This window comes from Hemibagrus wyckioides, linkage group LG22 (assembly GCF_019097595.1).
Source record: "Hemibagrus wyckioides isolate EC202008001 linkage group LG22, SWU_Hwy_1.0, whole genome shotgun sequence".
Taxonomy (NCBI): domain Eukaryota; kingdom Metazoa; phylum Chordata; class Actinopteri; order Siluriformes; family Bagridae; genus Hemibagrus; species Hemibagrus wyckioides.
Genome location: NC_080731.1, coordinates 1,533,241 through 1,552,754, shown reverse-complemented (window position 1 = coordinate 1,552,754; position 19,514 = coordinate 1,533,241). Strand labels below are relative to the sequence as shown.

At 40.2% G+C, this 19,514-nt stretch overlaps 1 protein-coding gene, 6 non-coding genes and 1 pseudogene across 7 annotated transcripts in view; all 8 read left to right on the top strand.

The window, feature by feature from the left end:
- dnah10 (dynein axonemal heavy chain 10) overlaps positions 1 to 19,514 on the top strand; it is a 113,317-nt gene that overhangs the window by 89,522 nt on the left and 4,281 nt on the right. The window contains exons 63-77 of the mRNA XM_058374314.1: positions 9,843 to 10,122; positions 10,372 to 10,601; positions 11,044 to 11,317; positions 12,224 to 12,328; positions 12,411 to 12,565; positions 12,659 to 12,813; positions 13,010 to 13,193; positions 13,303 to 13,503; positions 13,639 to 13,848; positions 15,421 to 15,516; positions 16,748 to 16,919; positions 17,003 to 17,134; positions 17,899 to 18,110; positions 18,261 to 18,428; positions 18,534 to 18,714. Of these exons, the coding sequence (XP_058230297.1) occupies positions 9,843 to 10,122; positions 10,372 to 10,601; positions 11,044 to 11,317; positions 12,224 to 12,328; positions 12,411 to 12,565; positions 12,659 to 12,813; positions 13,010 to 13,193; positions 13,303 to 13,503; positions 13,639 to 13,848; positions 15,421 to 15,516; positions 16,748 to 16,919; positions 17,003 to 17,134; positions 17,899 to 18,110; positions 18,261 to 18,428; positions 18,534 to 18,714 (2,755 nt within the window). The remainder of the gene's footprint in view (positions 1 to 9,842; positions 10,123 to 10,371; positions 10,602 to 11,043; positions 11,318 to 12,223; positions 12,329 to 12,410; positions 12,566 to 12,658; positions 12,814 to 13,009; positions 13,194 to 13,302; positions 13,504 to 13,638; positions 13,849 to 15,420; positions 15,517 to 16,747; positions 16,920 to 17,002; positions 17,135 to 17,898; positions 18,111 to 18,260; positions 18,429 to 18,533; positions 18,715 to 19,514) is intronic.
- Positions 160 to 266, top strand: LOC131343852 (U6 spliceosomal RNA). The gene has a single exon (XR_009203217.1). It is a non-coding gene; the product is annotated as a U6 spliceosomal RNA (small nuclear RNA).
- Positions 1,201 to 1,307, top strand: LOC131343851 (U6 spliceosomal RNA). Its single transcript, XR_009203216.1, has one exon. It is a non-coding gene; the product is annotated as a U6 spliceosomal RNA (small nuclear RNA).
- LOC131343850 (U6 spliceosomal RNA) lies at positions 1,839 to 1,945 on the top strand. The gene has a single exon (XR_009203215.1). It is a non-coding gene; the product is annotated as a U6 spliceosomal RNA (small nuclear RNA).
- On the top strand, positions 2,880 to 2,986 carry LOC131343849 (U6 spliceosomal RNA). The gene has a single exon (XR_009203214.1). It is a non-coding gene; the product is annotated as a U6 spliceosomal RNA (small nuclear RNA).
- Positions 3,518 to 3,624, top strand: LOC131343848 (U6 spliceosomal RNA). The gene has a single exon (XR_009203213.1). It is a non-coding gene; the product is annotated as a U6 spliceosomal RNA (small nuclear RNA).
- On the top strand, positions 4,567 to 4,659 carry LOC131343843 (U6 spliceosomal RNA; annotated as a pseudogene).
- On the top strand, positions 8,300 to 8,406 carry LOC131343847 (U6 spliceosomal RNA). The gene has a single exon (XR_009203212.1). It is a non-coding gene; the product is annotated as a U6 spliceosomal RNA (small nuclear RNA).

Sequence of the window (19,514 nt, the reverse complement as noted above, 5' to 3'; positions counted from 1 at the left end):
TAGGGAACTATTATATCTCTAATCCCCATGCAGTGAGTGTCTATTCAGGTCAGGGCTGTGAGTGCCCTGAAGGAACTTGGTGTGTTTGGGCACTTACCACGGACAAGAAACCTTGTCAGGAATCCGGGTATTTATAGGGGCCGTTCAGGCGGCTTGTATGTGCTTGCTACGGCAGCACATATACTAAAATTGGAACGATACAGAGAAGATTAGCATGGCCCCTGCGCAAGGATGACACGCAAAATCGTGAAGCGTTACCATATTTTTCGTTGTTTATTAACCATGACTCTAAAAGAACAAACTTAAGCCTAAAATACTAAGCCCGAGCTTAAACGCTTGGGGCCAAGTACCTTCTGACCCCACCCCTTAGTGAGGGAGAAAAACCAGAAGCCATTGGGACAGTCTGTCCTAGGTCTCAAGGACATATAACACATTGTGGGCCTAACCACAAGCCGTTGTTGAGATATCGCCTCACTTAACGTTTTCAATGGTTTTCCCAAGTTGCAAACGAATGCCAAGTTTGTTTCTATGACACTGAAGGGTTACAGAGATACTGTTGCAAAGGTATGTCCATCTCTCCCCTGTCGGTGGTGCTAGAGCACTTGAGTGGAGTAGACCAAATTTGCTGTGTAAAGTAGCTGAGACTGTCCCGTATCGTTGGACCAAATCCCATAAAACGCTCAAGATGCCTTCTGTGGACTCCCCTTGATTCCTGTTTTGTTGAAACCTATATTTTAAGTACGCTTTATTAAATTGTGATAAAATTTAAGTTTTCAACAGAAACACTTATTTATCATGCAGGGCTCTCTAGCACAAGTTCTCAAAGGTGTTTTTTTTTTTGGGCTCAGTAGTTGGCTAAATGTGGTTAATGGGGAAGGGGGCGGATCACAAGAACAAAGGACTGATTACATCACCGCACAGAGAGCCAATCAGAACACCTGAGACCTCTCGACGTTCCATACTCCCAGAATATACCTCTGCAGTCTGAGGCTCTAAATGAAAAGAAAAAGTTTATAATTTAGCAGTAGCTAATGCTCACTTTAGGGAACTATTATATCTCTAATCCCCATGCAGTGAGTGTCTATTCAGGTCAGGGCTGTGAGTGCCCTGAAGGAACTTGGTGTGTTTGGGCACTTACCACGGACAAGAAACCTTGTCAGGAATCCGGGTATTTATAGGGGCCGTTCAGGCGGCTTGTTTGTGCTTGCTACGGCAGCACATATACTAAAATTGGAACGATACAGAGAAGATTAGCATGGCCCCTGCGCAAGGATGACACGCAAAATCGTGAAGCGTTACCATATTTTTCGTTGTTTCCGTATTTTACCATATTTTTCATTGTAACCATGACTCTAAAAGAACAAACTTAAACCTAAAATACTAAGCCTAAAATACTAAGTTTTCAACAGAAACACTTATTCATCATGCAGGGCTCTCTAGCACAAGTTCTCAAAGGTGTTTTGTTTTTTGTTTTTTTTGCCTCAGTAGTTGGATAAATTTGGTTAATGGGGAAGGGGGGTGGATCACAAGAACAAAGGACTGATTACATCACCGCACAGAGAACCAATCAGAACATCTGAAACTTCTCGACGTTCCATACTCCCAGAATATACCTCTGCAGTCTGAGGCTCTAAATGAAAAGAAAAAGTTTATAATTTAGAAATAGCTAATGCTCACTTTAGGGAACTATTATATCTCTAATCCCCATGCAGTGAGTGTCTATTCAGGTCAGGGCTGTGAGTGCCCTGAAGGAACTTGGTGTGTTTGGGCACTTACCACGGACAAGAAACCTTGTCAGGAATCCGGGTATTTATAGGGGCCGTTCAGGCGGCTTGTATGTGCTTGCTACGGCAGCACATATACTAAAATTGGAACGATACAGAGAAGATTAGCATGGCCCCTGCGCAAGGATGACACGCAAAATCGTGAAGCGTTACCATATTTTTCGTTGTTTATTAACCATGACTCTAAAAGAACAAACTTAAGCCTAAAATACTAAGCCCGAGCTTAAACGCTTGGGGCCAAGTACCTTCTGACCCCACCCCTTAGTGAGGGAGAAAAACCAGAAGCCATTGGGACAGTCTGTCCTAGGTCTCAAGGACATATAACACATTGTGGGCCTAACCACAAGCCGTTGTTGAGATATCGCCTCACTTAACGTTTTCAATGGTTTTCCCAAGTTGCAAACGAATGCCAAGTTTGTTTCTATGACACTGAAGGGTTACAGAGATACTGTTGCAAAGGTATGTCCATCTCTCCCCTGTCGGTGGTGCTAGAGCACTTGAGTGGAGTAGACCAAATTTGCTGTGTAAAGTAGCTGAGACTGTCCCGTATCGTTGGACCAAATCCCATAAAACGCTCAAGATGCCTTCTGTGGACTCCCCTTGATTCCTGTTTTGTTGAAACCTATATTTTAAGTACGCTTTATTAAATTGTGATAAAATTTAAGTTTTCAACAGAAACACTTATTTATCATGCAGGGCTCTCTAGCACAAGTTCTCAAAGGTGTTTTTTTTTTTGGGCTCAGTAGTTGGCTAAATGTGGTTAATGGGGAAGGGGGCGGATCACAAGAACAAAGGACTGATTACATCACCGCACAGAGAGCCAATCAGAACACCTGAGACCTCTCGACGTTCCATACTCCCAGAATATACCTCTGCAGTCTGAGGCTCTAAATGAAAAGAAAAAGTTTATAATTTAGCAGTAGCTAATGCTCACTTTAGGGAACTATTATATCTCTAATCCCCATGCAGTGAGTGTCTATTCAGGTCAGGGCTGTGAGTGCCCTGAAGGAACTTGGTGTGTTTGGGCACTTACCACGGACAAGAAACCTTGTCAGGAATCCGGGTATTTATAGGGGCCGTTCAGGCGGCTTGTTTGTGCTTGCTACGGCAGCACATATACTAAAATTGGAACGATACAGAGAAGATTAGCATGGCCCCTGCGCAAGGATGACACGCAAAATCGTGAAGCGTTACCATATTTTTCGTTGTTTCCGTATTTTACCATATTTTTCATTGTAACCATGACTCTAAAAGAACAAACTTAAACCTAAAATACTAAGCCTAAAATACTAAGTTTTCAACAGAAACACTTATTCATCATGCAGGGCTCTCTAGCACAAGTTCTCAAAGGTGTTTTGTTTTTTGTTTTTTTTGCCTCAGTAGTTGGATAAATTTGGTTAATGGGGAAGGGGGGTGGATCACAAGAACAAAGGACTGATTACATCACCGCACAGAGAACCAATCAGAACATCTGAAACTTCTCGACGTTCCATACTCCCAGAATATACCTCTGCAGTCTGAGGCTCTAAATGAAAAGAAAAAGTTTATAATTTAGAAATAGCTAATGCTCACTTTAGGGAACTATTATATCTCTAATCCCCATGCAGTGAGTGTCTATTCAGGTCAGGGCTGTGAGTGCCCTGAAGGAACTTGGTGTGTTTGGGCACTTACCACGGACAAGAAACCTTGTCAGGAATCCGGGTATTTATAGGGGCCGTTCAGGCGGCTTGTATGTGCTTGCTACGGCAGCACATATACTAAAATTGGAACGATACAGAGAAGATTAGCATGGCCCCTGCGCAAGGATGACACGCAAAATCGTGAAGCGTTACCATATTTTTCGTTGTTTATTAACCATGACTCTAAAAGAACAAACTTAAGCCTAAAATACTAAGCCTGAGCTTAAACGCTTGGGGCCAAGTACCTTCTGACCCCACCCCTTAGTGAGGGAGAAAAACCAGAAGCCATTGGGACAGTCTGTCCTAGGTCTCAAGGACATATAACACATTGTGGGCCTAACCACAAGCCGTTGTTGAGATATCGCCTCACTTAACGTTTTCAATGGTTTTCCCAAGTTGCAAACGAATGCCAAGTTTGTTTCTATGACACTGAAGGGTTACAGAGATACTGTTGCAAAGGTATGTCCATCTCTCCCCTGTCGGTGGTGCTAGAGCACTTGAGTGGAGTAGACCAAATTTGCTGTGTAAAGTAGCTGAGACTGTCCCGTATCGTTGGACCAAATCCCATAAAACGCTCAAGATGCCTTCTGTGGACTCCCCTTGATTCCTGTTTTGTTGAAACCTATATTTTAAGTACGCTTTATTAAATTGTGATAAAATTTAAGTTTTCAACAGAAACACTTATTTATCATGCAGGGCTCTCTAGCACAAGTTCTCAAAGGTGTTTTGTTTTTTGTTTTTTTGGGCTCAGTAGTTGGCTAAATGTGGTTAATGGGGAAGGGGGCGGATCACAAGAACAAAGGACTGATTACATCACCGCACAGAGAGCCAATCAGAACACCTGAGACCTCTCGACGTTCCATACTCCCAGAATATACCTCTGCAGTCTGAGGCTCTAAATGAAAAGAAAAAGTTTATAATTTAGCAGTAGCTAATGCTCACTTTAGGGAACTATTATATCTCTAATCCCCATGCAGTGAGTGTCTATTCAGGTCAGGGCTGTGAGTGCCCTGAAGGAACTTGGTGTGTTTGGGCACTTACCACGGACAAGAAACCTTGTCAGGAATCCGGGTATTTATAGGGGCCGTTCAGGCGGCTTGTTTGTGCTTGCTACAGCAGCACATATACTAAAATTGGAACGATACAGAGAAAATTAGTATGGCCCCTGCAAAATCGTGGAGTGTTACCAAATTTTTCGTTCCATATTTCACATCTTACTTCTTTTTTGTTAGGGAATCTGAAAAACACTTGCAAATATAATGAATTTATGCCCCCCACTACACACAAGACATTACAAAACATTAAGAAAACATTATAAAATACAGTTGCCTATTTAAATGGCTGTTTATGATAACCATCAGATTATTATGGTTTTTAATTAATCGTTGTGGGACCGTCTCCTAACAGGTTGTTGGCATTTAGTTTTGTGGCAGACCTTGTAAACTGAATCTCTGCAGGGTCTCAAACAGTTACTGGACCATAGGCCCTCAGGTTGGAAGTTCTTTACCATTACCTCGTCACTAGTTTCCAGTGGCGGGCTATGCATTTCACACCTAGGCCTTCACTGGTGACCTTCCTGAATTCATCCACCTCTATACCATCATTATAAAGCCACCATGGGCGTCGCTAGGCTGTCAGCCCTCCTAATATTCTGCGATTCTTCATAAACTGTACACAAATTCATGATCGCCTCAGTCCACTTTAAATTTCACATGAAAACGGTGGCAGACTCTTCCCCATCTTTCAGCGTGTTCTTCAATCCGAGGATCAGAGGACAAGTGTGTGTGTGTGTGTGTGTGTGTGAGAGATCAGGAAGACTCGTATTTGGCTTATTCAGTACTCAAATGTTATACACATCTATGCAATACAGTGGAATGCTGCAATAAGTTTACCATCTTACCCTGTTAGTCAAACGTTTATTTTATTTTATTTATTTATTTATTTTTTACTATTATACCCTCAAATGAAAATTCTACAATTGCCCCTGGACGCCACGGCAATAGATACTAATCAACCGTTAAATAGCAAAGTAAAAAAGAAATTAGTCTACAGTATTTCACACCTCACAAGGAATAGTCAATTTTATTACAGTTACTTTTCTCAAAAAAAGACATTCTTGATGCCGTATGCAGCAAACTGCAATCTCCGGAGGACGCAGCATCCGAAATGAGACGCAGTGAATATAGAAACACTGTATATGGGCAGGTCACTGCCTCTGACTACTCCAATTATCCAATCAGAGGACGGGAAATTGCTGATGTAATCGTATGCCTGCTAGATGGCCCCAGTGACACCAACTCGAAATCTGATTGGTTAAGGTAACAATTTTATTGCCACTTATTTTAAGCTCCGGGCGCCTGCACTATTGATTCTGAAGGCCTTAAGACTGATTTCTTTCACTCTGGGAACACATGATGTCAGCCACTGGCTGAAATATGATTGGATAAATACTCTTATCATAAATATACACTACTGGAAGCAGCGCAACCGAGAGAAAAGCTATGAAATGTAGAGAATAGACTATTGGGAATAATTTAATAAACATTCATGGAAAAATATATTAAATATATTAAAATGCAAGTCAGTGATTCAGATCACTGCTGTTTAAGCCAGCAAAGAAGGCCTTGCTGACCCTGACGGCCCACTACTGCTAGTTTCAAATTTGTGATGATGCACTTCCTGAAGACATCTTGTTTTTGACCATACCAAATTTGCTGATTTTCTTGGTGATAAATAGAAGGCAAGGAGTTAGACAGATTCTTGAGCTCCATACTCAGTTTGTTTACAGTAGCTTGTAACCGATTTAAATCACTTTTGGGGCCCGTTCTCTCATGGGGAAATTTACATTCTCTGGAAATATACCATTTTTTAATCAGAAATTGACAAGCAATCTTTGCTTCCTCCAATTCATTGAACAATGTTTCCACAGATGACTTTTGCATGCTGTTGTTATTTCTAAGAAGTGCAATCTCATTCTGCATGCTGGCCTTTTTATCTTTCCAGATTGTTTCACTAGACTGGACATTTCTTTTACAAATTAGCCCGTCATCCAGTCTAGATTGAAGTTGCTCATTTTCAGCCTTTAACGCATCTAGAGTATTTTTAGTTACTTTGTATGTGACTGCTTAAAGCGCATTGGCAGTTTTTCCTTTTTTGTTCTTAGGCATTTTGGGATCATTTCCAAACTTGGCAATAGCCCACTCATACGGCTTATCAACAATGTTCTCTATCCCATCAAACATTTTCTGTGAGCTGTGTTTAGCGATGTACTTGACAATCAGCTCTTCCATTTTCACAATCTTATTAAATTAAATAGAGTTAGTATGCAAAACGTTACTATAAGTTACTATCTAGTTACTTTAAGATACCTGTTAGTCTATTTACTCACAGCTCCAGTAGTTCAGATGCAAAATGAATAAAACTGCCACAATACGTCAGGATTTTGAACTCGAAAGTCTCACTGCTTCAGACACAGCCACACTCCATCAGTCCAACTACAGTAACACTCACAGCTCACAAACAACAACACTCACAAACAGTACACAAACACTGTCCCAGTATGTCGGACAAAACTACACTATGTCGGATTTTGTGCTATATTTTAAAACAGTCTAATAAGTCACAGTACTTTGGGCTTAAAACTTCAGTTTAAAACGCTGTCACAGTACATCTGACAAACCACAGTACTTCAGGTTATTGTTTTAAACTTCACAGAGCTGTGGTGGTTGGGCTCACTACAGTTTCAGTTACTTTAGAAACTATCGAAGGGTTACAGAGATATTGAGACATTGAGACACAGAGACATTGAGGGGTTACAGAGATATTGTTTCAAATCGTGAAGCGTTACCATATATTTTGTTGTTTATTAAAGAACAAACTTAATCCTTAAATACCCATGCAGTTCTCTCTGTAGCACAAAGTTTCTAAAGTTTTTCCCCAGTAGTTTCCACATAAATCTAATAATCTTATAATTCTCCAAATAAAATAAACACTTTAAAGTGTTAAACTCTGAGCTCTAACACGTAATATGTAAATTCTAGCACCTACTCTGATGTTTAATGAACAGTCACAGATCATACTAAATCGATGTTTAACATAAGTGTTAGATGTGTTTGGGGCAAAAGCTGTAATTTTGCTGTCAATCACATAAATTCTGTTTTTTTTTTTTTAAAGTGTTATTAAAGTGCATTACAATTATTTTATAATATTAATTAATTGCTGCCGGTTTGGTTGAATGTTTTAAACGTACAGGAGTGTGTTGGTGTTCATCTCTGCCCTCTAACGGCAAACTGCAGTACTTCACCCTCATGTCTAGAAAGACGTGAAGCAAGATGGCGGCTAACGTGTTGTTCTTTTTAGCGTTCTCTCCCCGATGCCGTGTCTTGACTGAGTGGTGTGTTTTGTTGGATGTTTTTAGTGTGTTTACGGCATCAGGACGTCTATGAAACTTGGGTTGAGAAAGTGTGAGCTCAGCGGAGAAATCAGCGCACACACACGCTGAGGGTGACGAGGGGGAGGGAACGGTGTTACTGTGCATGAGGTCGGGGAAACGAAGGAGAAAGAACCAATCAGAACACCAGTGTCCGCGCTAATCTGCATATTCCCAGCATGCACCTGTGTAGTTTGAGACGCGATATGAAATAAAGTTTATAATTTTAAAGTGTTTAATGTTTAATTTGGGGAATTATCATGTCACAAAACTCTATGTAATAAGTTTGTATTCAGGTCAGTTCTGTGAGTCTCCTGAAGGAACTTGGTGTGTTTGGTCACTAACCATGAACGAGAAACGTGTTGAGAACCCGAAGTATTTATACGGATCTTTCAGGAGCTGTGTTTGTGCTTGCTACGGCAGCACATATACTAAAATTGGAACGATACAGAGAAGATTAGCATGGCCCCTGCGCAAGGATGACACGCAAAATCGTGAAGCGTTACCATATTTTTCATCATTTAATAACTCTAAAATAACTAATATTTTATCGACTATATAACACTATGTATTTATATGTATTAATAACCATGTTTTTTTTATATTGTAATGGAAAATACAACTGAGTTAACTATTTCATTGTTCTAATTTATATTTATTCTATTAAAAAGTGATAGATAGATAGATAGATAGATAGATAGATAGATAGATAGATAGATAGATAGAGAGATAGAGATACAGACGGACAAATAAATGTGTTCCTGTATTACTGTGTAAATGTTTGTTTTAAATATGATTTATAAATTCAGTCACCTCAGTAAAATGTCTAAAATGTATAAATAAAATCTGAAAGACTAAAACAAAGCAAGGTCCATAAAGACATGGATGAGTGAGTTTGGTGTGGAGGAACTTGACTGTCCTGCACAGAGTCCTGACCTCAACCCCATAGAACACCTTTGGGATGAATTAGAGTGGAGACTATGAGCCAGACCTTCTCGTCCAACATCAGTGCTTGACCTCACAAATGTGCTTCTAGAGGAATGGTCAAAAATTCCCATAAATACACTCCTTGTGGAAAGCTTTCCCAAAAGAGTTGAAGCTGTTATAGCTGCAAAGGGTTGGCCAACTCAAATTAAATTCATGTAATGCATGTAAAGGCAGGTGTCCCAGTTTTGGCCTGGCTCAGTCTCTGAAGCATTAAAAATTCCTTTTACTGGAAATAAGGGGCCAAGCCCAACCCCTGAAAAACAAGACCTGAATTCAAGAATTTGGAGTGGTGTCCCAAAACTTTTGGCAATAGACAGATAGATAGATAGATAGATAGATAGATAGATAGATAGATAGATAGATAGATAGATACCTTATTCATCCCAAAGGGAATTCCAGCAGTATCCACAAACACAGGTAATAGATAAAATAGGAAGGAATAAACAAAAATACTAAAATACCCAAATTAGGGTACAAAAATATAACAAAAACATATATCAAATAACAAAAATATAAAATATTAACAAATATAGCAGAGTATAACAATATAATAAAATATAGAAAAAAAATTCTAAAATACCCTAATTAGGGTACAAAAACATAACAAAAAATATATCAAATAACAAAATATAGAATATAACAAAAATATATCAAACAACAAAATATAAAATATTACAAAATATAGCAGAATATAACAATATAAGAAAATATATCAGAAAAACACTAAATACAGAGATTTAGAAATAAATATGGAGAATGAGATGAAAAACAAGTAATGTGCAAGACAAGTGTTTAAGGTTACAGACCTATTCGATGTGCAAAAACTGTTATGTGCAAAAACTGTGTGGTTATGACACGTGTTTATGGCAATATTGTGTATCTGTATTGACCTGTAATTATGGTTTTTGGCCACTAGATGGACTTAGGGCATATAAAATAATTTACTGTTATTTCTGTTTACAGATCTCCTCCTTTAACGATCCAGATTTTCTGAAGCAGTTAGAGATGGCAATCAAATATGGCTTCCCTTTCCTCTTTCAAGACGTGGATGAGTACATCGACCCTGTCATCGACAACGTCTTGGAGAAGAATGTGAAAGGATCCGAGGGACGACAGGTCATTGTGCTAGGAGACAAGGAGGTCGACTACGATCCCAACTTTAAACTGTACCTCAACACCAAACTGGCAAATCCCAAATACTCCCCTGCAGTGTTTGGCAAAGCTATGGTCATCAACTACACCGGTGAGGACAAGAAAGTCAGTGGGCTTCAGATTTGTGCCTCTGTTTTAATAAGCTCCATCCCATGTTCTTAAGTCACCTCTGATCAGTGCTTAAGTTTGTAGTGATGATAAAGTTCTGAATATTAACGTGTGTAATTCCAGTATCAAATACACTGAAAACAGCCCACTGAGTTCGTCAGTCAATTAATCAGTTATTCAACTGATTTTTCTGAACATTGTTCTGACAGCGTTAGTGTCTCTGTGTGTTCAGTTACATTAAAAGGTCTGGAGGACCAGCTGCTGAGCGTCATCGTGGGCTTTGAGCGGAAAGAGCTGGAAGAACAGAGGGAGCGTCTGATCCAGGAGACGAGCGAGAACAAGCGTCTCCTCAAAGACCTGGAGGACTCCCTGCTCCGAGAGCTCGCCACGTCCACAGGCAACATGCTGGACAATGTGGAGCTTGTCCAGACACTCGAGGAAACCAAGTCTAAAGCCAGCGAGGTACAACGTGATCAAATATGTCAACTCTTAAAATAAAAATCCATATACACTAATAAGTGACAAAGTGATATAAGAAATAATTTATATATAATTAATATTCAAATTAGGTATGAGGTGGTAAAGCAACAGCTCCAAATAGTTTGCTAAAAATGATTTCTCTGACCAATCCATCAGGGAATTGAGAAACAGTCCACTGTTTCCCTCTTTAGTTCCTATTTGTGTGCTGTGTATAGTGACATTGTGGATGACAATAAGACTTGACAGGGATTATCTGAAGTCAGCAGTGCTGCAGCACTTCATCCCTTTAGTTGGTCCAGCTCTCTAATCTGTACTCCTTTGAGACAGCCAAGCCTCTGCTGTACCTGTTTCATACAGCCGGAGCTTTCAGTCCAGAGCGCTTTTACTCCACCAGCATCCTGATTTCTTTATATCTTCCATGCAGGTCTTTGAGAAACTGAAGCTGGCTGAACACACATCCACAGACATCGATACACTGCGTGATGGTTACCGTCCGGCAGCTAAACGTGGTGCCATCTTATTCTTTGTGCTGGCTGAGATGGCTCTGGTGAACAGCATGTACCAGTACTCTTTAGCCTCCTTCCTCGAGGTGTTTGACTTCTCTCTGCGTAAATCTCTACCAGACTCCATCCTGCCCAAGAGGCTGAAGAACATCATGAACGCACTCACACACAACGTCTACAATTACGGCTGCACCGGTAAGGGGGCTGGGCACTGTACGGGTATTATGTTCTTTTTGAGGGCAAAAAACATGGTGTCATAGACCAATGGCTCTCTGTATTAATAAAAATTACAGTATTGGTCTACTTTATTTTCTTATAATTTAGTATTGATCTATAAATACACAATTGTTGGCTGGGATGTTAGATAGCATAACAAATTTTGTCCACACAATCTTTGAAGTGTCTGTAAAAAGCAATTAATCTATAATAAATATAATAAATCTCCTGGTTTAAAAGAACTTCAGATAAAAGTTGGTTTAGGGCAACTTTAGTTTAAAAAGCATTACCATTTTTTTTACCTAGGGTTTTAGACTTTCAAGAAAGAAAGTCAATTGTTTTGGATTTAAAATTAATTTAAAATGATTGTATTTGCATAAGAGTAATGAATGTGTGTTCCTAATGTAAATATTGTCAGAGTATGTCAGAGTATGTTTCACTTCACTGTGTACTGCATCTGCTATATATGGTTGAAGTGACAATAAAGCTTCTTTGACTTTGACTTTGACATGAAATTGTGGTTTGGCTGTATTTCTAAGCACCATAGAGTTGAAAATATCACTGGAAAAGCTAAAGTCTTCTTGATAGAGCAAGTGAAAAGTGTGTTTTGTTACATCATAAAATATAACAGCCAATCATGTTCCAGTATGCAAATACCACCAGTTTACTATGAGAAAATGTAAGTTGCTTTGGATGTCTGCCAAAATGCCTGAAATGTAAATGTAGGGGTTGTGCCTGATTTGCAGATTCATACATGATTATAGAATCCTAAATCCATGGAGTTTGTGGATGTTTTCTTTTATCTTTTGACAAAAACGTTTTACTACTTTAACTGATTTTAGCAAAAATTAGTGTCGCTTTGTTTTTGTTTATTTTTATTTACAGGTCTGTTTGAAAGACACAAGCTGCTTTTCTCCTTTAACATGACCATAAAGATCGAGCAGGCGGAGGGTCGTGCTCCTCAGGAAGAGCTTGACTTCTTCCTTAAAGGTGACACACTGACAAACATCAATGATATAACTAAGGATACAATCAACTGGTCATCCATAACGTGTCCTTCTGTATCATGCAGGGAACCTCTCACTGGAGAAGAGTACGAGGAAGAAGCCATGTGATTGGCTACCGGATCAGGGCTGGGAGGATATAGTGCGTTTGACTGAACTTTTCCAAAACGAGTTTGGCTCACTGATAGGTGACATCGAGAAGGATCCCACCGAATGGAAGGATGTATGTTTGATGTTAATCACACACAAGAACATGTTTGTCATTGATTCTGGAGATTTAACATTTAATGTGTTTCCCCCATGTTTTATGTTTTAGTGGTATGACCTGGACACCCCAGAGCAGGCTCCATTCCCCATGAAGTACCAGGAAAGTCTGACAGCTTTCCAGAAACTTCTGCTTCTGCGCTGCTTCAGGGTGGACCGAGTGTACCGCGTGGTCAGCGACTACGTCACCGTCACCATGGGAGAGAAGTAAGAAAGACGGATCACTCCTAAAGTGCTGTGTATCTATTAAACAGTGTTTTGTATCTCAATAGCAGTGTTGTGTATCTTGAATTTTTCCACAAACTGGAACTTAAATGTTCTTAACTGTCATATAAACTATTTGATTTATGTCTAATATCTGAAGGTTTCAGATATCTACAAAGCTTCTATATTTTCTTCTCAGGTATGTACAGCCTCCAGTGATCAGTTTCGAGGCAATATTTGAGCAGAGCACCCCGAACTCCCCCATCGTCTTTATCCTGAGTCCAGGCTGTGAGCCTGCCAGTGACCTGATGAAGTTGGCCGAGCGCTCCGGTTTCGGGACCAACAGGCTCAAGTTCCTTGCCATGGGACAAGGGCAAGAGAAGGTACACACACACACACACATACACACCCTGACAGAATGGTAGCTTCTAACAGAAAAAAACATAACTGGAAAGGTCCTTGTGATCTCTTCTTTTACCTTCCATTTCCCAGGTCGCATTGCAGTTGTTGGACACTGCAGTGTCTCGAGGTCAGTGGCTGATGCTCCAGAACTGTCATCTGTTAGTGAAGTGGCTGAAGGAGTTAGAGAAAGCTCTAGAGAGAATCACAAAACCTCACCCAGACTTCCGTCTGTGGCTCACCACCGATCCCATCAAAGACTTCCCCATCGGCATCCTGCAGAAATCTCTCAAGGTTACTTTCCTTCACAATGCTATTTCATATTAAAGCAGCGGTCACTATAGTTCATTATGGATCTAAAAGTTCATCCTGATTCATCCTTTTTGAGATGCTTTATGCTTATTTATTAATTAAAACTGAATGGTTCAGGTGGTGACGGAGCCTCCCAACGGGCTGAAGTTGAACATGAGAGCCACATACTTTAAGATCCCCCTGCAGACGCTGATGAGTTGCCCTCACCCGGCTTTCCGTAGCCTGGTCTACGTGCTGGCCTTCTTCCATGCCGTGGTGCAGGAGAGACGCAAGTACGGCAAGATCGGCTGGAACGTTCCATATGACTTCAACGAGTCCGACTTCCAGGTGAACTCACGAGGCAGAACGTTTAACTTCATGTTTAAAGTTCAACTTGATTCTGGTTTTTTTTCACTGTTTATTTTTCGCTGCTCTTCATGTAGAAGAAAATAAAATACACAATAAAATATACTATTTAATTAAAAGGTTTGTAAAAATGTAAATATATTATTAAATAAGTCAAATAATTGAAATGCAATAAAATTATGTGAATATATATATATATATATATATATATATATATATATATATATATATACACTATATTGCCAAAAGTATTCGCTCACCCATCCAAATAATCAGAATCAGGTGTTCCAATCACTTCCATGGCCACAGGTGTATAAAATCAAGCACCTAGGCATGCAGACATGCATGACATTTGTGAAAGAATGGGTCGCTCTCAGGAGCTCAGTGAATTCCAGCGTGGAACTGTGATAGGATGCCACCTGTGCAACAAATCCAGTCGTGAAATTCCCTCGCTCCTAAATATTCCACAGTCAACTGTCAGCTGTATTATAAGAACGTGGAAGTGTTTGGGAACGACAGCAACTCAGCCACGAAGTGGTAGGCCACGTAAACTGACGGAGCGGGGTCAGCGGATGCTGAGGCGCATAGTGCGAAGAGGTCGCCAACTTTCTGCAGAGTCAATCGCTACAGACCTCCAAACTTCATGTGGCCTTCAGATTAGCTCAAGAACAGTGCGCAGAGAGCTTCATGGAATGGGTTTCCATGGCCGAGCAGCTGCATCCAAGCCATACATCACCAAGTGCAATGCAAAGCGTCGGATGCAGTGGTGTAAAGCACGCCGCCACTGGACTCTAGAGCAGTGGAGACGCGTTCTCTGGAGTGAAGAATCGCGCTTCTCCATCTGGCAATCTGATGGACGAGTCTGGGTTTGGCGGTTGCCAGGAGAACGGTACTTGTCTGACTGCATTGTGCCAAGTGTAAAGTTTGGTGGAGGGGGGATTATGGTGTGGGGTTGTTTTTCAGGAGCTGGGCTTGGCCCCTTAGTTCCAGTGAAAGGAACTCTGAATGCTTCAGCATACCAAGACATTTTGGACAATTCCATGCTCCCAACTTTGTGGGAACAGTTTGGAGCTGGCCCCTTCCTCTTCCAACATGACTGTGCACCAGTGACCAAAGCAAGGTCCATAAAGACATGGATGACAGAGTCTGGTGTGGAGGAACTTGACTGGCCTGCACAGAGTCCTGACCTCAACCCGATAGAACACCTTTGGGATGAATTAGAGCGGAGACTGAGAGCCAGACCTTCTCGTCCAACATCAGTGTGTGACCTCACAAATGCGCTTCTGGAAGAATGGTCAATAATTCCCATAAACACACTCCTAAACCTTGTGGACAGCCTTCCCAGAAGAGTTGAAGCTGTTATAGCTGCAAAGGGTGGACCGACGTCATATTGAACCCTATGGATTAGGAATGGGATGTCACTTAAGTTCATATGTGAGTCAAGGCAGGTGAGCGAATACTTTTGGCAATATAGTGTGTGTATATATATATATTTAATTTTATTTTAAGGAATTCATTCTTATCCTTTTGTGTTTGTGTGTGTGTGTGTGTCAGGTGTGTCTGGAGATCCTGAACACCTACCTGACCAAAGCCCACACTCAAGGTGACACCATGATTCCATGGGGCAGCCTGAAATACCTAATTGGAGAGGTGAAGCACACAGAACATCTACTGCACGACATAACAAACAGCACCACATGATATTTCTATGTTCATGTATGTACATTCCTGCATCTTTTTATGATGTATAGTTATGAATGTGTGTATGAGCATATACACTGATCAGGCATAACATTATGACCACCTGCCTAATATTTTGCTGGTCCCGCTTTTGCTGCCCAAACAGCCCTGACCCGTCCTGCACTGTGTATTCTGACCCCTTTCTATCAGAACCAGCATTAACTTCTTCAGCAATTTGAGCAACAGTAGCTCGTCTGTTGGATCGGATCACACGGGCCAGCCTTCTCTCCCCACGTGCATCAATGAGCCTTGTCCACCCATGACCCTGTCACCGGTCCACCACTGTTCCTTCCTTGGACCACTTTTGATAGATACTGACCACTGCAGACCGGGAACACCCCACAAGAGCTGCAGTTTTGGAGATGCTCTGATCCAGTGGTCTAGCCATCACAATTTGTCCCTTTTGGTCAAACTCACTCAAATCCTTACGCTTGTCCATTTTTCCTGCTTCTAACATCAACTTTGAGGACAAAATGTTGACTTGCTGCCTAATATATCCCACCCACTAACAGGTGCCATGATGAGGAGATACTCAGTCTTATTCACTTCACCGGTCAGTGCTCATAATGTTATGGCCGATCCATCTATACGTACATGGGCTTTCCCCCTTTTCCATTTCTATTAATTATCTCTGATTCTTCTTCTTTTACGCCTCTGTTATTTTCCCAAAAGACTGGGTTCTTTGTTGCTTTATTCTGTTTGCATCATCATGCTTAAAAAGGAACTTTAAAAGATATAAACTATATAAGCATTAAATCATTTTCAGTGTAATTCCCACCCATTAAAACACTTCACGATGGGTTAATTTGCAAAAATAAAAAATGTAAAACAAGTCTTCTGATCTAAATTGAATTCTTTCCTTCTCTTTTTAAAAAAAACAAGGAGCTGAAAATGTCTCTCGTTGGAGTTGGTGTTAAAATATTTATGATATTACATGTTATTGCATCATAAAAAGTAAGAGCCTATCGGGATGTAGTATGCAAATTAGGATCATGCAACAATTTTTTTTTCACATGAATCTGTGACACAATATGGCAAATATTTCACTTTGTCCTGTGTTCTACAGTCTGATTAGAGTGAGTTATCATGTCATAGCTTGTATTTGTTTATGTCTGAACAAACCGCTCTGACGTCCACTCAGGTGATGTACGGGGGCAGAGCGATAGACAGCTTCGACCGCAGGATCCTCACCGGCTACATGGATGAATATCTGGGAGATTTTATCTTCGACTCCTTCCAGCCTTTCCATTTCTTCCACAACAAAGACGTAGATTACAGAATCCCACCGGACGGTCACAAGGACGTCTACGTGGGTGTGTAGAAGGCATCTTTTGAGACTGTTCTGCTGTACCGATGTAACTTTAAATGATTTTAGAAACTGTGTTGTGTTTTATAGCTGAAATCGAGTCGCTGCCTCTGGCGAACACTCCAGAGGTGTTTGGGCTTCACCCCAATGCTGAGATCGGCTACTACACCCAGGCTGCACGGGACATGTGGACGCATCTCATAGAGCTACAGCCACAAACAGGTACATACCTCCATGCTCTAACTGTAATGAATGAAAAACTGTAATGATAACACATCCATCTTCTGGGTTCATTTAAATGAATTCCTAAAAAGCCAGAAATACAACCAAAGGGCAGAAATTAAATTTGTGGAAGAGAGTTTCTTCCAGTCAAAGATGTGCTGTAATATTCTTATTTACATTTAGCTTATGAATATACACACACATGGTTCTATACTTTCTTATCGTTTACATTCATTAAAAGTTTCTGGACAGTCTGACTGCCTGTGATGTGTGTGTGCTGGGTTTTAGTTTTATTTAATTTTTTAATTTTACTCTTAAGGAATTCCTAAGAAAGGTCAAGAACAAGAACACAAAAGACCTAAAAAACATATTTACATAATTGTTTCTTTTTACATAATTGAGTTTTGCATGAGACGTTATTTACACAATGGTAAGCTTCTGGAAGTAAAAATGGCTTAATTTTATAGGTTTTCTTTCCTTTTTTTAATTTAAGCTAGTCTGATTTCAATTTTATTTTAACACATGGAGTCCATCTTCGTTAAATCAACACAAGGCCTAAAAGAGGCTAAATGCATTATGGGAACAGTATTTATTTTCCCCTGTAAAAGACAATACTTAGAAAATAAGTTGCTGTATTTTTGTTGGGAAATAATTCATATCATAGCTGTTTGGTTTAGTTTGATGCTTTAATTAATCAAATGAATTCAGTACTTATCTGGGATCTTAGTAAAGGAGGAAGTGGATGTGTTTTGTGTGTGGTGCAGGTGATTCTGGTGGTGGTATCAGTAGAGACGAGTACATCGGGCAGGTGGCAAGGGACATCCAGAGCAAGCTGCCCATGCCGTTCGACCTGGACGTGATCCGGAAAAAGTTTGGTCTGGACGTATCGCCCACCACCGTGGTGCTGCTTCAGGAGCTGGAACGCTTCAATAGACTCATCATACGCATGAGCCGCTCACTCGCCGAACTGCAGAGGGTGAGGGGGGGACCAAGAGATAAAAGAGAGAGAGAGAGAGAGAGAGAGAGAGCAAGAGAGATTGTGTGTGTGTGTGAGAGAGAGAGAGAGAGAGAGAGAGAGAGAATTGTCATTCAGGATGGAGGTAAAATGAGACTGTGTGTGTTTCAGGCTCTAGCCGGTGAGGTTGGGATGAGCAGCGAGCTGGACGAAGTTGCCCGAGCTCTGTTCAATGGTCAGATCCCTGCTATCTGGAGGAAACTGGCCCCAGACACCCTGAAATCTCTGGGCAACTGGATGATCCACTTCAAGAGACGCTACGATCAGTACAGCTCATGGGTACGACACAACAGACCTCAGACTCTGAGACTTCATATCAGACTTTTTATGCTCAGGCATAAATAATTTATAAAATGTCTGGTGTGTGTGTGTGTGTGTGTGCAGGTGGATAAGGGCGAGCCTGTAGTGATGTGGTTGTCAGGGTTACACATCCCCGAGTCGTACCTGACGGCGCTGGTTCAGGCCACGTGCAGGAGGAATGGCTGGCCACTGGACCGGTCCACTCTGTACACACACGTGACTCAGTACAGCAGTGAGGAGGAGGTGCAGGAGAAACCAGCTCAGGGTAAAGACACACACACACACACCATGTATGAGGCGAGACACTACAGGTGAAATACTCTTTGCCAGCTGATATTGTTTTTTACAAATGAAAGTTTAATTTATGCAAATGAGGCTGCATTTGAATAAATCTGCATAAATTTGCATAGTCAGTAGTTATTAAAGGCTTTGGATGATATTAGAATTAACAGGCTGTGGACAGGACTCACTTTGGAGAAACTCTTGTACACAATCATTTCTTTTTTTTTTTTAATTGTTTAAGTAGTTAAATTAATTATTAATTTTATTAATAAATAAATTTTAATTAATTCATCACCCAGTCTTGAAAAATTAATATCCATCTGGAGAGGGACGGGACGAACCTTTTACCAATGATATTTTATTTTTATTTTTTTTTAATTAAATCAAGAAATGTTTGTTAATGTAAACATGCAATTTAATTTCATCAAAAAAAGGAAATTTTTTTATATTATATATTGTATAAATCTGTATAGAGTATACAGTAGAATGTTTATAATGTAAGTATATGCTTATACACACCAGCCCACTTTTATACAAATGAACTATAAACAAATCCAGACTTTAAAATATATATATGTATATATATATATATATTAAGATTTTCTATTTAGTAAAAAATTTTTTATATTTTTTCTTGTAGATTAGCATTTAGAGATGGAACTGCAAAATTCTTTTTTGCCTCATCATAAAATGTTAAGTGTTTAGACATGGACAGACGTGGCAGATATTAGTACAGATATTTTTTAAAAATTAAAATATTTAATAATAAATTAACAAATGTGC